The following is a 17,013-nucleotide window of genomic DNA, read 5'->3' on the forward strand; positions in this document are numbered from 1 at the left end:
TTTGCACATGGCGGTGGAGGCCTAAAGCGAAAAGGTTTTATAAAACCCAGCTGAAGGCCTAGGACTGGGGCGACGGCACGCATGCCCACAGAGAAGGCTCTCTGTGCCACCTGTGGCACGTGTGCCATAGATTCGCCACTACAGCTATATGCCATCATGTAAGTACTTAGATTTTCAGCAAATTTAAAACTGGATAAAATCCAAAAGACCTTCTTTAAGAGTCTGAAACAAATTGTCAAATCTACACATATCTAACAGCAGACAATATGAAGACCAGTCTAGTTTTACTCGGTCCCTCTGTCAATGGCTGCTAATATTTAGCTGCTTGCCACATGGATACTCCTACTCAACCTAGATAATCCTGAAAGCTCCATCACTGACAGTTAGAGCCTTCTGTTTTCCAAATATTGGGCATATTAGCATGCTGTATGGAGTTCTATCAATGAATGTGAGAAATTAGTGTTGCAAGCAATTAAATTCCTCGTGCCTTCTTTTTTGCTGAAAATTTCTTGTACTAATAAAGCATACCAACTGAAAAAGAAGGAACATGATAAATCACAACTATGACTATATTTTTTATTCTGTGATAATTACATACAGTGACCAGTTTCTACCTTCGATTCCAGCATCCCCCAACAACACCAGCAATAACAAAAGAAATACAAGAAAATTCACAGCAAGTTGTATAACTGGCAAGTACTCACAGCTAAAGATGCTTGGAGGTGGATGTTCAGTTACAAGTAAGCAGTTCTCTTCATCGCTATTATCCCCACAATCATTCTGTTCATTACAGAGCAGTGAGGCACGATATAAGCATTTGCCACTGGTGCAGGTGAATTTGCACTCTGAAAAGGTACACAATAAAAGAAAACCACAAATGAATACAATCTATTTTCTGTTTCATTATATATCAGATCGGTAGTCTGTAATACAACATATTCAATACACGTGTTAGTTATGACAGTAAAGGACTTTTCTACTCATTTGATCCTTGAACATGAATGTTAAACTACAATACAATTTAATAATAATTTAAATGGCAGAAGGAATGTCAACAGAACCATATTCATCACAAATAAGTTAGACATTTACAGTCAACAATGGTCTGATATCCATACATGAGTACCACTTATTTTCCTGGCTTGTTGGTCAGCTTCTCCCAATGCATTCAAGATTTGTTTAAATCTCTCGCTCACATTTATTACAGGCAATCCTTGGACTGTTCATTCAGTAGCCATTCAATATCGCAAGGCCCAATAATGCAGGCCACATGAGAGTTCAGTGCAAGCATGGACCTGAAATAGAGTACAGGCCAGGCCTGCAACCACACTTCGCAGGCACTCCACCACGCTCTGAGGCATCCAATGCTCCATTTAACAACCACAGCTGGGAGAGCCAAGATCGTGATCATTGAGCAAGGTACCACCAAGATCATGATCACTTAATGACCATTACAATTTAACAACCAAAATTCCAAGCTCAGTTGTGGTCATACGTCAAGGACTATTTGTGGTGCTTGCTTTGTGTTTGCTCTCGATCACTACAAAACACACCTATTTGTTTATCATTCTCAGAGGAAAATGCAAGCGTATAGGTAAAATTATAGTTCACAGTCTGGGTCCAGCACTACCCATTTCCTTTGCAATGAAAGCAAATTTCAGTCAAAGCAGGGCTCCCTGTGGAGAGAAAGGGAGGGGCTCATGAAATAGTTTCCCATTTCTTTCCTGGCCAAAACAGTGCTCTACTTATAAACAAAGGCTTGGATCCAGGTTTAACAAAATTGCACTCTGAAAGAAAGGAGACAGGAACCTACATTTTCAATTCTTTTTTTTTTTTTGCCCTTGTTGTCCTGTTCCATTTGCCCCGAAGGATTAGTTATACACCACCCAGAGTCACTTGCTCAAGAGATGGGCAGCAGTGGTGGGATTCAGCCAGTTCACACCACTTCGGCAGAACTGGTAGCTATTTTTTTGTTGTTGCCCAGGCCCAGAATGGACTTCTGGAAGCGGCATCCAGGCAGAGAACCAGTTGTTCACATATTTGAAACCCACCACTGATGGGCAGCAATATCAATTAGGAAAATAAATAAATTAGGGGAGGCACTTCAGAGATATGATCCTGGAAGTTGCAGAAGAAGAGCAAATAGGATCATTTCCCTATACTTGTCTACTCTTTTTTGATGGCTCAACGGAAAGAGCTTTTCTGTTTAAGGAAGGCCAATTTAAATGATGGACAGACCCCACAACTTCCGTTGTTTTATACAGTATATGAAATTCAGTAAGCATGCAAAGCTCTTCTCATTCCATGCCTAGTAAGTAAGCTTCTCATTCATATGGAATTCTCAATTGTTTACAATTTCTCCTAACCATTCTCATTATTATTAAATTTGCGTTTCAGGATTTTTCTTTATTTTAGCACTTTCAACACCGGAAAGACAGTAAAATCAAAAGGTGAATGGTAGAATTTATCTAGAAGAACAGAAAATGTTCATCATAAATATATGCTGTATATGCACATAAAAACAATCCTCAATTTTTTTAAAATGTGGCTGCTTTTAAATCTATTTTTCATTTTGGAAGCTTTGTGTTAAAAGTGCTAGTATATAATGTATATTATTTTTTTTTTTATTGAAAAGTTTTAACATACAATTTTTCTTTAAAACCCCCCCTCCCCCTCCCTTCACCCTCCCCCCCTACCTCTCCCCCCTCCCCCCCTCCCCCCCCGACTTCCCAGAGCTAAATACAAGGTATATATAAAAAAAAACCAATCATAAACAATCATATACTAACAACTATAAGCTCTAAAATCCATCACTCTCTAGCTTATATAGGATAAAACAAACCTTAGTAATATTAAATATATATATAAAAAAAACTAAAAGAAAAAAAAAGAAGAAAAAAGAAAGAAGACTTATTCAAATGCTACATAAAACTTCTTAACCCTATACTTATTCTGGATAAACTCAATCCATTTTCTCCATTCCATAATATAGCGTTCTTGCGAGTGATCTTTCAAATAGGCCGAAATCTTCGCCATCTCTGCCAGGTCGGAAACCTTTAAAGTCCACTCTTCTATAGACGGCAATTCCTCTTTCTTCCAATACTGACCTATCAAGAGTCTTGCTGCCGTAATTAAATTCAACATCAACTTAGTGTCCACAACTGTAGCATCTGTAATTATTCCCAACAAAAAAAGTTGCGGACAAAACTTTATCCTCTGTTTAAAAATCTTCTGCATGTTCCACCAAACTTTTATCCAAAAGGCCTTAACCTTTTTACATGTCCACCATATATGAAAATATGTTGCATCTTCATCACCGCACCTCCAACATTTAGGCTGATAATTCGGATACATACTTGCGAGCTTTTTAGGATCTAAATGCCATCTATAAAACATTTTATAAGTTTTCTCTTAGATTTTGAGCTTGTGTAAATTTTACGTTCCTCACCCAAATCTTTTCCCACGTGTCCATTGTAATAACTTCCTGGATGTTTTGGGCCCATTTTATCATACAATCCTTAACAAGTTCTGTTTCTGAATCAATCTCTATCAATGCAAGGTATATCCGTTTAATATGTGCCGGTCCCTGGTTTCTAATTTGCTTTATCAAATTTTCATCAGTCATTGTAAAACCATTTTTCTGATCTTCTTTCCACCTGGCCCGTAACTGAGTATATTGGAACCAGTTTTGAACAACCTTCTCTTCTCGCAAGAGACTATATGATTTCAAACACCAGACATTTCTTTCCAAACTTAGGATCTCCTTGTACGTAGTCACATCATGTTTGAAACCAGCATGTATATTTTCTATTGCGTGTTTTGGAATTGCCCACAGTGGTATTTTGCAATCTAACTTATGTCTGTACTTCTTCCAAACTCTCAGCAATGCCTGTCTTAAAATATGCACTCTAAACACATTGTCTACCTTCTTGTCATACAACAAATATGCATGCCAGCCAAACAACAAATCATGGCCCTCAAGATTTAATAATCTCTCCTGTGTCAAATTAATCCAATCACTTATTCCTACTAATGCAGCAGCTTCATAATATAGTTTAAGATTGGGCATTTTAAGCCCACCTCTCTCACGAGTATCCTGCATAATCTTAAGTTTAACTCGTGGCTTTTTCCCTGCCCACACAAATTTATTGATACCTCGCTGCCATTCCTCCAAATTAGAATCTTTCTTAAGAATCGGTATCATTTGAAATAGAAATAAAAATTTAGGCAGGACATTCATTTTCACTGCTGCAATCCGTCCCAACAAAGACAATTGCAATTTTTCCCAATTCTCCAGTTCTTTTTGAATTTTCCCCCATAGTTTTTCATAATTATTTTTATATAACTTTGTATTAGAGGGCGACAAAAACACCCCCAAATATTTAACCCTTTTAACAATCTCAAATCCAGTTAGTCCTTCTAAAAGAGCCTTTTGCGAAGCTGTCATATTTCTGACCAAAATTTTGGTTTTCTGTGTATTAACTTTAAATCCAGAAACCTTCCCATATTGTGTTATTATCTCCATCAGGTCCACAACAGAGTTCTCTGGCTGGGTCACTGTAACAACCAGATCATCTGCGAATGCTCTCAATCTATAATCCTGATCTCTAATTTGTATCCCCTTAATTTTTTCCGAATTCCGTATTTTAACCAATAATATCTCTAATGTTAACACAAATAACAAGGGCGATAACGGACAGCCTTGCCTTGTGCCCTTCTCAATATTACATACTTCTGTCAAGCTATTATTAACTATAATTCGGGCAGTTTGTTTTTGATATAATGCCCTAATCGGTTGCAAAAATTTTTCCCCAAAATCCATTTTGTCTAAAACTTTCAACAAAAATTGCCAATTCAATTGATCAAAAGCTTTTTCAGCATCTAAGAAAATTAGCGCCGCAGAGATCTGGTTGTTCCTTTCCAAAAACTCTAACACATCAACTATATGCCTCACATTATTTTTCATTTGCCTACCACTAATAAACCCCGTTTGGTCCCCATGAATCACCTGTTGCAGAACCCTCATCAATCTATTAGCCAAAACCTTAGCAAATATCTTGTAATCTGTATTTAAAAGCGATATCGGTCTATAATTTTTAACTTGAGTAGCATCTTGGTCTTCCTTCGGAATCAAGGAAATAAAAGCTGTTCTCCAAGACGGTGGCACCTTTCCCCCCCTCTGGATTGTCTGGAACAGTTCCTTTAACGGTAATATGTAATCTGCAATAATCTATCCAACCCTATGAATCTGTATATTTGCCCACTTTTTTAAAAAGCCAGGTGGCAATAAACTGGAGAATCACACTATAGACAATACTCTACTTACAAACAGATTAGATTCTGAGAGGCTGTTTATAAATCCAGTTTGTTCACAAAACCAAACAAGCATAAAAAATATGCAAGAGAAAGTCAGTACTAACCCTTCCCCACCTTCTCCTGACTTCCAGAGCCCTTTAGCTGAAGTTGCAGTCACGTTTGTTCATATTGACAAAACTTGAAAGTTCATAAGTACTGTAACCCCTTCATGGATTACTGCCTTGTCGTGGCCAAGGGGCTTGCATAATTCAATGAAGCTATGAGCTATGCCTTGCAGGGCCACTCAAGACAGACAGGTTATAGCAGAGAGTTCTGACAAAACGTGATCCACTGGAGAAGGAAATGGCAACCCACTCCAGTATCTTTGCCATGAAAACCCCATGGACAGTACCAAAAGGAAAAAAGATATGACGCTGGAAGATGAGCCCCTCAGGTCGGAAGGCGTCCAATATGCTACTGGGGAAGAGCAGAGGGCTAGTACTAGTAGCGCCACAAAGAATTAAGCGACTGGGCCAAAGCCGAAAGGACGCTCAGCTGTGGATGTATCTGGTGGTGAAAGGAAAGTCCGATGCTGTAAAGATTTTTTTCTCCATAGGAACCTGGAATGTAAGATCCATGAATCAAGGAAAGCTGGACGTGGTCAAACAACAGATGACAAGACTGAACATCAACATCTTAGGAATCAACGAATTAAAATGGACAGGAATGGGTGAATTTAATTCAGATGACCATCAGGTATACTACTGCGGGCAAGAATCCCTCAGAAGAAATGGAGTAGCCTTCATAGTCAATAAAAGAGTAGGAGAAGCAATACTGGGATACAATCCTCAAAATGACAGAATGATCTCAGTTTGAATCCAAGGCAAACCATTCAATATCACAGTAGTCCAAGTCTATGCCCCAACCACTGGTGCTGAAGAGGATGAAATTGACCAGTTCTATGAAGCCCTACAGCACCTTATAGAACTAACACCAAAAAATGATGTCCTTATCATCATGGGGGATTGGAATGCTAGAGTAGGAAGCCAAAAGATAAACAGAATAACAGGCAGGTTTGGCCTTGGAGTACAAAATGAAGCAGGGCACAGGCTGATAGAATTTTGTCAAGAGAATATGATGGTCATAGCAAACACTCTTTTCCAACAACCCAAGAGACGGCTCTACACATGGACATCACCAGACAGTCAACACAGAAATCAGGTTGACTATGTGCTCTGCAGCCAAAGATGGAGAAGCTCTATACAGTCAGTAAAAACAAGACCAGGAACTGACTGTGGCTCATACCATGAGCTTCTCATTGCAAAGTTTAGGCTTAAACTGAAGAAAGTAGGGAAAAGCACTAGGCCAGTCAGGTATGAATTAAATCATATCCCTGTTGAATATACAGTAGAGGTGACAAATAGATTTAAGGAATTAGATCTGATAGACAGAGTGCCTGAAGAACTATGGACGGAGATTCGCAACATTGTACAAGAGGTAGCAACTAAAACCATCCCAAAGAAAAAGAAATGCAAGAAAGCAAAATGGCTGTCTGAGGAAGCTTTGCAAATAGCTGAGGAAAGGAGGGAATCGAAAAGCAAGGGAGAAAAAGAAAGATACACCCAATTGAATGCAGAATTCCAGAGAATAGCTAGAAGAGATAAGAATGCCTTCTTAAATGAACATTGCAAAGAAATAGAAGAAAACAATAGAATAGGGAGGACCAGAGATCTCTTCAAGGAAATTGGAGAGATGAAGGGAACGTTTCATGCAAAAATGGGCATGATAAAGGACCAAAATGGCAGGGACCTAACAGAGGCAGAAGAGATTAAGAAGTGGTGGCAAAATTACACAAAAGAACTATACAAGAACGAACTTAACATCCCTGATAACCACGATGAGGTGGTCACTGACCTTGAACCAGACATCCTAGAATGTGAAGTGAAGTGGGCCTTAGGAAAGCTGAGCAACAACAAAGCTAGTGGAGGTGACAGTATTCCAGCTGAGCTATTCAAAATCTTAAAAGACGATGCAGTAAAAGTGCTACACTCAATTTGCCAGTGGCCACAGGATTGGAAAAGATCAGTTTACATTCCAATTCCAAAGAAAGGCAGTGCCAAAGAACGTTCAAACTATCGCACCATTGCAGTCATTTCACACGCTAGTAAAGTTATGCTTAAAATCCTACAAGCTAGACTCCAGCAGTATGTGGATCGAGAACTACCAGAAGTACAGGCAGGATTTCGAAGAGGCAGAAGAACTAGAGATCAAATTGCCAACATATGCTGTATCATGGAGAAAACTAGGGAGTTCCAGAAAAACATCTACTTCTGCTTCATTGACTATGCTAAAGCCTTTGATTGTGTGGATCACAACAAACTGTGGCAAGTTCTTAAAGAGATGGGAGTACCAGACCATCTTATTTGTCTCTTGAGAAATCTATATGCGGGTCAAGAAGCAGCAGTGAGAACTGGACACGGAACCATTGATTGGTTCAAAATTGGGAAAGGAGTCCGGCAAGGCTGTATACTGTCACCCTGCCTGTTTAACTTATATGCAGAGCACATCTAGCCCTGCCTTTCTCATGAATCAAAAGTTGGAATTAAGATTGCCGGGAGAAATATCAATAACCTAAGATATGCAGATGATACCACTCTAATGGCAGAAAGTGAAGAGGAACTAAAGAGCCTCTTGTTGCGAGTGAAGAAGGAGAGTGCAAAAGTTGGGTTGAAACTAAACATTAAGAAAACCAAGATCATGGCATCCGGCCCTCTCAATTCCTGGCAAATAGATGGAGAAGAAATGGAGGTAGTGACAGATTTTATTTTCCTGGGCTCCAAGATCACCGCAGATGGGGACTGCAGCCAAGAAATTAAAAGACGCTTGCTCCTGGGGAGGAAAGCCATGGCAAATCTAGACAGCACACTAAAAAGCAGAGACATCACCCTGCCAACAAAAGTGCATATAGTCAAGGCTATGGTCTTCCCAGTTGCAATGTATGGCAGTGAAAGCTGGACCATAAAAAAGGCTGAGCGCCAAAGAATTGAGGCCTTTGAACTGTGGTGCTGGAGAAGACTCCTGCGAGTCCCTTGGACTGCAAGGCGATCAAACCGGTCAGTCCTAGAGGAGATCAACCCTGACTACTCTTTAGAAGGCCAGATCCTGAAGCTAAAACTCAAAATACTTTGGCCACCTAATGAGAAGGAAAGACTCACTGGAGAAGAGCCTAATGCTGGGAAAGATTGAGGGCAAGAAAAGAAGGGGACGACAGAGAATGAGGTGGCTGGATGGAGTCACTGAAGCAGTAGGCGTGAGCTTAAATGGACTCCAGAAGATGGTGGAGGACAAGAAGGCCTGGAGGAACGTTGTCCATGGGGTCGCGATGGGTTGGACAACGTTCGCAACTAACAACAAGTACTGTAAAATAATGTCTGTACAGTTGAACACCGTTTTCCCCACTGCACTAAACAAACAAACAAACACTATCCCGTCCAAGAATCCAGGAAAGGCCACGATACATTCATTGTCCTCCCAGGCATGTCTCTTCCTGGGCAGACAGCTTCCTATATTGTATACAAATAGGGGATTTAGGTTCAACAGAAAACATATGAATGCACTGATCTAGAAGGTTTAGCTTTCCATATTTAACATTTTCTAGAGGTAATGGCTGGTTTTATTCCTCCAAAAATAAAGATCCGTTAAATTATTTTATGTTGTAATCTTTTTTTAAAAAATGCTAATAAAAATGCTAATAAAAACAAAGGAATAGCCATTTTTTAAAAAAAAAAATCCAAAAATCACCCATTTTTATCTATCTTAATAAATATTTAAAAAGTAATTAAGAAAATATTTTATTCTAGAGATACTCCTGTAAATCTAACTCTACCTTAGGCAATATGCTGTTCCAAAAATTTAGCCACAGCAGGTGACAGCACTTCATCAGAATTGCTGATCTTGAAAAAGCTAAGTATGACTGAATCTGATTGGTAGACGATGGGGGGAAAAAACTAGGAAACCTTACAGATGTAGCTAGATTGAGACATTAAAAGAAAAAATCTCAGAAATTATGAATGGCAAACAACTTACAAAATGTTACCAAGAAAACATGATCATGTAGATTGAAGAAAGATGACTTTTTCAGCAGGATTATTGATTATATATTCCAAAATTCATTTTCAGTATTTCATTATAAACTTTTCCATGTTTTTAGATTCCACAGATAAGGTTCAAAGGGACTGGTTAGCAGAATCATATGTGGGAAGTGGCATATGGATGAAAAAATACTTGTTATACAATATGATCTTTTTAATTGATGTTCCAATTCCTAATAAATATTGGTTTATAACCATCGTTCTTTAAGGCTACAAACATGGTATTAACTGTATATCCAAATATGTATTCTATCATTATATACTGAATTATCAACATATTGTCTTTAAAGGAGACAATTATTCAACATTAGGAAAAATCATTCCGGATATGTACTGACTTTGGGTATGAAAAAAATATTGCTTTTTGTGTCAAGTTTCAGCAATTTATATCAAAATTAAGCTAAAAGGTGTCTTTTGTATATAGTATAATATTTTTCTTTTGCATGCATTTTTTTAATCCATTGGGAATTGTTATTTCAGGAAAAATTTCCAATTTGGCAAAAAGCCAATTATAATAATGCTTATCCTTAAAGCAGTCACTGAGAAATAATTTATTCAAAGCAATTCTTCCCAGTTAAATTTGCCTCTTCCTTTTTTATACATGCCTTATTATCCACAATGGTTTTAGATGGATGTTTTTTTTATATACATTTGAATGATTGAGCACCTGTAAATGTCCTGAAAATATATTATCATTTTCTTTTTTGTCCCGCTCATCAAATGAATTACTTCCAACAATATAAATTGCAGCTGTGAGGACTACAGTCAGGATGGGGACCATAACAGAGAGCAAGGTTTATGTGTTTTTTTAAAGAAAATACAGTCATAAACGAGAAGAAAAACAAGGTTAAAATACAAAAGGTCCAGCATGTAGACCCAGATTAACAGCTGAAACGAGCATGTCCAGACTATTATACCTGAGGATATAGAAACAATCCTATCACCTGGTATGCTAACAATGCTGTCAGGAACAGGCAGTGACCTTGAATTACACTGACAAGGAAACTAAAGTTAACTAGCAATTGAACCTAATGACACACCAGAGAAATCTTCATAAATTGAGTTATTACACTGCTAGTCTAGACAGGAAAAGGTGGGGGAAGAATTGGGTGATTCCATTTTTAAAGATAAGTCAGCAGGACTGGGGTTTATAAATAACTTTTCCAAGCTACCGGTATTTTGCTTCCTTCTTCAGTTTCAAGCCATAATTATAATCCTCAGCGGTCAGTTACAGAACAATCTCTAACCCAGATGATAGAAAGCATTAGCAGTTGAAGTTGAGATGTCTAGTGATTTTTTTAAAGCCTTCCTCTCTTTTTGTAGAACTTTTCATAAGTAGGTAGGAAGAGAAAAGAATTTATATCAGTTATGGGTAAATAATATTTTTGTGTTCATTCACTGTACTTTTATACATCAGTTAATCAGTATAGTCTATATAACGTAATTCAATACCCTTTTGTCCACTATTCTATATGTGTTGTTCCTTTGTAAAATCACTTATTTCATTTGTGATTTTATATACAAATAGATGCTACAATTAACTCAGAGGCCAACTCTGTCTTTACATCGATCTTGGCAAGACTATCACAAGGTCTGATCACATCCATCATGGCAGCAGGAGCACTTGCATTTGTCAGACTTCTGGCATGAGATATGCTATCTACTCTACATAGAACAATTGTGGCAGTTTGTAGGCAAAACAGTACACAAACCTGATATCAGAAGGGAAACTTCTAAAAAAAATGGAACACGTTTCAACTCGTGCCAATTAACTTCTGAACAAAGAAAACTCAAAGGGAAACATAATAATTTTTTTTATTTAGTTCTTTGGATAAAGGTGGTTTCCAGCCACTATAAAACAGTCCTATCATGATGACTATATTACCATCAATTAGGAATACTTTGAATGGGGATCATAGTTATTTCACATTTCTTGAAGTTTCAATTGACTTAGCAATAGCAATAGGACTTGGACTTATATACCACTTCATTGTGCTTTACAACACTCTCTAAGCGCTTTACTGCCCCCCAACAATCTGGGTCCTCATTTTACCAACCTCGGAAGGATGGAAGGCTGAGTCAACCTTGAGCCAATCAGGATTGAACTCCTGGAAATGGGCAGTCAGCCTGGAGTACTGCATTCTAACCACTGCACCAATTCAGTGCAGTGTGATTATATATATATATATATATATATATATATATATATATATATATATATATATATATATATATATATATATATATATATATATATATATATATATATATATATATATATATATATGCATATAGTGGTAAGTAGAATTTATCTAATTGATGAAGGAGATTGGTTTCAGGATATTTAGGTGGTCATCATAACTGTAAAATCCTCTAATCCATTTCCTTAAATAACAGGTCATTAATGAAGATGCTACTCATATCAAACTAGTTAAGTAACCTGTATATTAAATGATTAAAATCATACCCCTGTTCCTGCACCACTACTAGTACTACTGCCTTCAATACTCCACCCCAAGAATCAACCATATTTATTTAGAGGAAAATGGGTTGTTGAAAGGCTGGAGCAGACTTCTGCTGCACTGCACAGAACAGGACATATATGGCTGTTGTTTGGAAACAGTTGCACAGCTGTTCCTTTTATATGTTACCAAATTTAAACATTATGGCTAGGGGGGCGCTTAAATGCTCCTGGTGTTGTAGGAAGTAAGATCAGCCAATCAATATGCAGGATGTGCACCTCCACACAATGCAGAGTTGGGATTTCGGAAGTGTGTGCATCAGCCTGTGTGCAGCCATCTGCAACCTCCACTTGCCCATCAACCCCTTTGAAGTGTAAGTACACTTCAATGTTCATGCATAGTTATGGACCGCTCACCCTTAATTCTTAGCATATTAGGCTGCTATGTCTGTCTCTATAAATGGTAATGAAGCAGACAAACATGAAAGGGGGTTAAAGGGATAGGAAGCAAAAGATATCTAGTTATTTTGTCTATCAAGTGAGAACTTGTTAGAAAATCAACCTTGGAGGAAAAAACTCATGTTTCTGAAATTTAACAGACCAGAAAAACAAAGCATGGTCCATTTATAAATAGAATTGCAACCCCACAGTTCCTTTGGAAAAAAACAAAAATAACATCTTCACTGTCAAAGAATTAACAGGACCAGCCAAAAACTTTAAAAAATAATCTGTAGGTTGCATTGGATTCTTGTTCAAAAATAGTGATGTGGTAGCATACTAGAGAAACGCCATATGGATCCTCCTACAATTTATAAAATGAAGAAAATTTAATTTCTGAATTTCAAAAATCCTATTTTGTTCATAATTCACAAAATAATATTCAAACAATGCACACATATTCTTTGGAATCAAAGACAAATTACAAACAATGATGTAAGCATTAAAAAAATCTTTACCTATTTGATTTATAGATACTGGATTAATTGTTCTAAATGTTTTAATGTTTTTAATGGTTTTACTGGTTTTATAGTTTTTATTGTTTTAATTTTTTTAATGATATTATATTTTCTAAACTATAAGCGGCCCAGAGTCATTGACCGAGATTGGGGGCCATAGAAATTGAATAAACAAACAAACACATTTTTAATAAATCACAATAGCTGCATTCTCACAGTGCACTAATCTAAAACCAAACAAACTACATCTTTCATTACCAAAATGTATGAATGAACCCAACCACTGAATTAGAATGGAGCTACTCCATAGGTTTACATTTTACCACAGATTTTGCAGTATCAATTGCATGCAAATGATGTCAACATCAATTCTTACAGAAGAAGGTAATAATGATTGAACAACAAGTCATTGCTTATAATGTGGTCAGAACTAAACCCTCCCAAGTCCTGCTGTGTTGCCTCATTGTGGCAGTGAAGTGTTCTGGGAGGCATGAGTGAAGAATGTTGGGAATGTATGCCAACAGCATACATTCCCAGCAGGTCACTTAAAGTGTGAAGATCATCCCAGCTGCCTAGGTATCTATAGTGGGCAGCACTGGTATAAGAAGATGCCAGAGACAGATGATCACTTTAGTGACAATGGCATAGATATCAATTCAAGCTGTGCAGGAAAAGGCAATGGTAAACAACTCCTGAATTTTTACCAAAAGAAACACATGGACAGAAAACATAAAATGTTCATCATGGAAAAAATCTATGTGATTTGCTTATATGCCATCAAAATGATGTGATGGCATATAAGCAAGCAAGCAAGCAAGCAGGATTAAAACTTTAACTTATTATCATTTTTCAAACGCTGGGGAGGAAAAGTTGAGTCAAGCCAGTGGTGGGATTCAAATATGTGAACAACCAGTTCTCGGTGTGGATGCTGCTTCCAGAAGTCCATTCTGGGCCTGGGCAACAAAAAATTAGCTACCGGTTCTGCTGAAGCACATTTCAAGTATCCCTAAGCTCAGAACAGCAGCTTCCCTGTTTGAGGGAACCCACAGTTCAATTTGAGCCATAACACTGGATACTTGGCAATTCTCTCTCCATCTCTTTGTTGTAAGGTATCAGCATAGCCACCATGACACCACTGATTCACCATTATAAGGACAGGGAAGGAGTGAGGGCAAAGAGCATGGCTTGCCAGCTATCATGGGACTACACAAAATGCTACCACTTTACAACTTCGCTTCATAGGTGCCACCAGGTAAGCAGTACTGTGCAATGTGAGGAGAGATTCTTAACATATATCTCCTGTGCCATATTTTTAATATCTCCCCTTTAAAAAAATACCAAACATAAGGTTTTTTGACTACTGTTAAATCCAATCTAGAAATTCAGAGGAAGGCAACAAAAATGACATAAATGAATTGAAATCTGATAGCAATCTGCCAAAAAAAAGGTGATAAACCTCCTGCTATTACCTAAACCAGGGTTCTCAAATTCCATCTCAGATTGCTACAGTTCCTCAAGAACTTGATGGAATTCCATGACACTAATAGCAAAAAAAAAAGTTCACGTGAACATACCGATTTTCTATCACTAGAGCTTTGTCTCTTTATTAAGGGTTCCAGGACATTTTTTTTAACAGTTTGAAAAGCCTTGACCTCAACCACACAAACCAACCCTTTCCCCCTATTTACTATGAGGATATGGAGTACTTTATGTTTTATAGTTTAAGTACAAAAATTACTTTCAGTATCTCCCCAAAACTAACAGTAGCAATAGTAACATTACCAGTAATAATGTGTGTGTGTGTGTGTGTGTGTGTGTGTGTTTAATGAACTTTCACATTGCAGAGTAGTGATGTATTCTCTCTAGCTGTTCTGTCAATGGGATCATCGGCAATAACTGGTCACTCTATGTTATAAGTTAATTTATTTCTACAAATAGCCATTGTTTCAAGATAAACTTTGGAAGGGACTATTTAAAAGAAAAAATTAAGATAAATGGAGGAGGCATGTTGAACTATCATTGTAATATAGTTAGAGGAGTAACTGTAGGAGAGATAACGAGAATTCTTTAGCTATACGACAGTCTCAATCACAACTGCTATCTCCCCATGTTTAATATTCGTAATAGCTAAAAAACAACTCTCATTAACATCCCTGGGACATTTCCACCTTTTGCACAAAGCAAGAGCCAAGTGGGCACAGGGAGAAAAATTTCAAACAAAACTTGTTCATTCCATAGTTATAGTCCAGCTTGCACACACAGCTTGCATTTATTTTTTAAAAATAATTTGCAAAGGCACATTGTAAAATCATTGTAAAATCATTACTGTGAGAGACGCTAGCCCTAGTCTATATTCCTCAGTAGCCAAACGCTTACAAATTAAATGTTCTGCCATCTGCATCAGCTCCTATTTGTTCTCTTACTACATTATTTGACAATACATAGAGTAGGATGGAAAAATTGCAAAACAGATATTATAAAAATGTTTCAATTTTAAATTTGAGAAAAAGTATTGCATTCAAAACCCTTGTTTCAATCACTGTGAATGTCAGGACCCACCCCAATTCACATCTTAGGAAATAAGGACTCTTGGAGCCGAGTTGTCCAAAAGGAAAAAATTTACTAAGAATAAGATTGGTTGTGGAGATATGAGACAGGATCTGGTCTTGAGTCACATTTCAAATCTATATAAGCATTCCTGATTCAACCCACTCCCCTCAAAACTCCATTTGGTTAGGATCCCATCAATTTGGTTGTCAGGTCCTTCCATAGGAAGTAAGGAACTTTGTGCATTCCTTTGTTGATTGCCTTCTTCCTACAGCCCCAACAGACAGATCACTTCCCCCCACTTTGTTCCCCCAGATCAAAGGTTCTTTGAAAGCAGCTACAGATAGACTGAATAAACAATCCCCCCTCCTTCTACCAGTATGGCAGAATCCCGGTAGGCACAATATTTTAACCATACATTTATGAATGTGATATCAATGGATTCTGACAATCTGCTCTCCTTTCAAAAGAAGGATAGGTCCACCTGCGGGAAGAAGAAAAGAGAAAAAAATATATATAAATGTTAACCCGGTTTGTTTGGATATTCTGTATAAAATCTCTTGAGCAACTTTGGTGCTCTAATGTGGTGTTTATTAACCCACTCATTTTCTGAGGAAGGGAGGTGTTTCCATGCCACTAAATATTGGATCTTTCCATGGTGTTTTCTGGAATCCAAGATTTCTTTCGCCTCCTTAGGGTTCCGCCGGTTAAGGATTGCCGGCGGGTGATTCCCAGGGGGAGGGCGTTCTCTGTGGGCATGCCCGCCCTTTGGAACGAACTGCCGATGGAACTTCGGACTGCCCCCGACCTTCGCTCGTTTCGCCGGGACCTAAAAACCTGGTTGTTTGAACTGTCTGGCCTGGACTGAGGGGTTTTAAATTAAATTAATTTTAAATTTAAATTTTAACTTTGTCTTAATCCTATGGGCTAGTATCAATTTAATTCTATTTTATCTTTCCTTTTTGTATTGTTTTAACTTGCCTTGTGAACCGCCCTGAGTACTTTGGGAATAGGGCGGTATATAAAATCAATTAATAAATAAATAAATAATAAAATGTTGTTCTCCCTCCACCATGATTGGTAGTGGTGGGGTTTCTTGTTCGTAGGGGTGATTGTTGTTCTCTCTTTATAAGACTACAGTGAAAGGTTGGGTGTATCCGTCTAAGGGTTTTGGGTAGTTCTAATTCGACTGTCACTGGGTTTATGATCCTTTTAATTGGAAAAGGACCAATATATTTTGGACCTAGTTTCTTACAGGGTTGGAGTGATTTGAGGTATTTTGTGGATAAATAAACCATCTTTCCTACCCTGAAAGGTGCGGGATCGGTTCTTTTTTTGTCTGCCTGTGCTTTTCTAGCTGCTTGTAATGCTTCCCGAACTATTAGCCAGGTGTTTTGTAATTGAGCAATCCATTCCTTCAGCTCGGGAATGACCGGTTCCTTTGGGGTTAGTTCTGGTATTGGGTTAACGCTCTGACCCGTAGCTACTTGAAAAGGAGTGTAACCTGTGCTAGAGTGGACTGCATTATTATATGCTACTTCTGTGAAAGGCAGTAGGTCCGTCCAATTTGACTGCTGGAAATTAAGAAAGCATCTTAAATATT

The 17,013-nt window shown here is 37.8% G+C and overlaps 1 protein-coding gene across 2 annotated transcripts in view; it reads right to left on the bottom strand.

The window, feature by feature from the left end:
• LDLRAD4 (low density lipoprotein receptor class A domain containing 4) overlaps positions 1–17,013 on the bottom strand; it is a 294,973-nt gene that overhangs the window by 137,942 nt on the left and 140,018 nt on the right. For both annotated transcript variants that reach the window (XM_081324425.1, XM_081324424.1), the window contains one exon: positions 705–845. In XM_081324425.1, coding sequence (XP_081180551.1) covers positions 705–845 — 141 coding nt within the window. The remainder of the gene's footprint in view (positions 1–704; positions 846–17,013) is intronic.

This window comes from Vipera berus (genome assembly GCF_964194415.1).
Source record: "Vipera berus genome assembly, chromosome: 3".
NCBI classification, from domain to species: Eukaryota; Metazoa; Chordata; class Lepidosauria; order Squamata; family Viperidae; genus Vipera; species Vipera berus.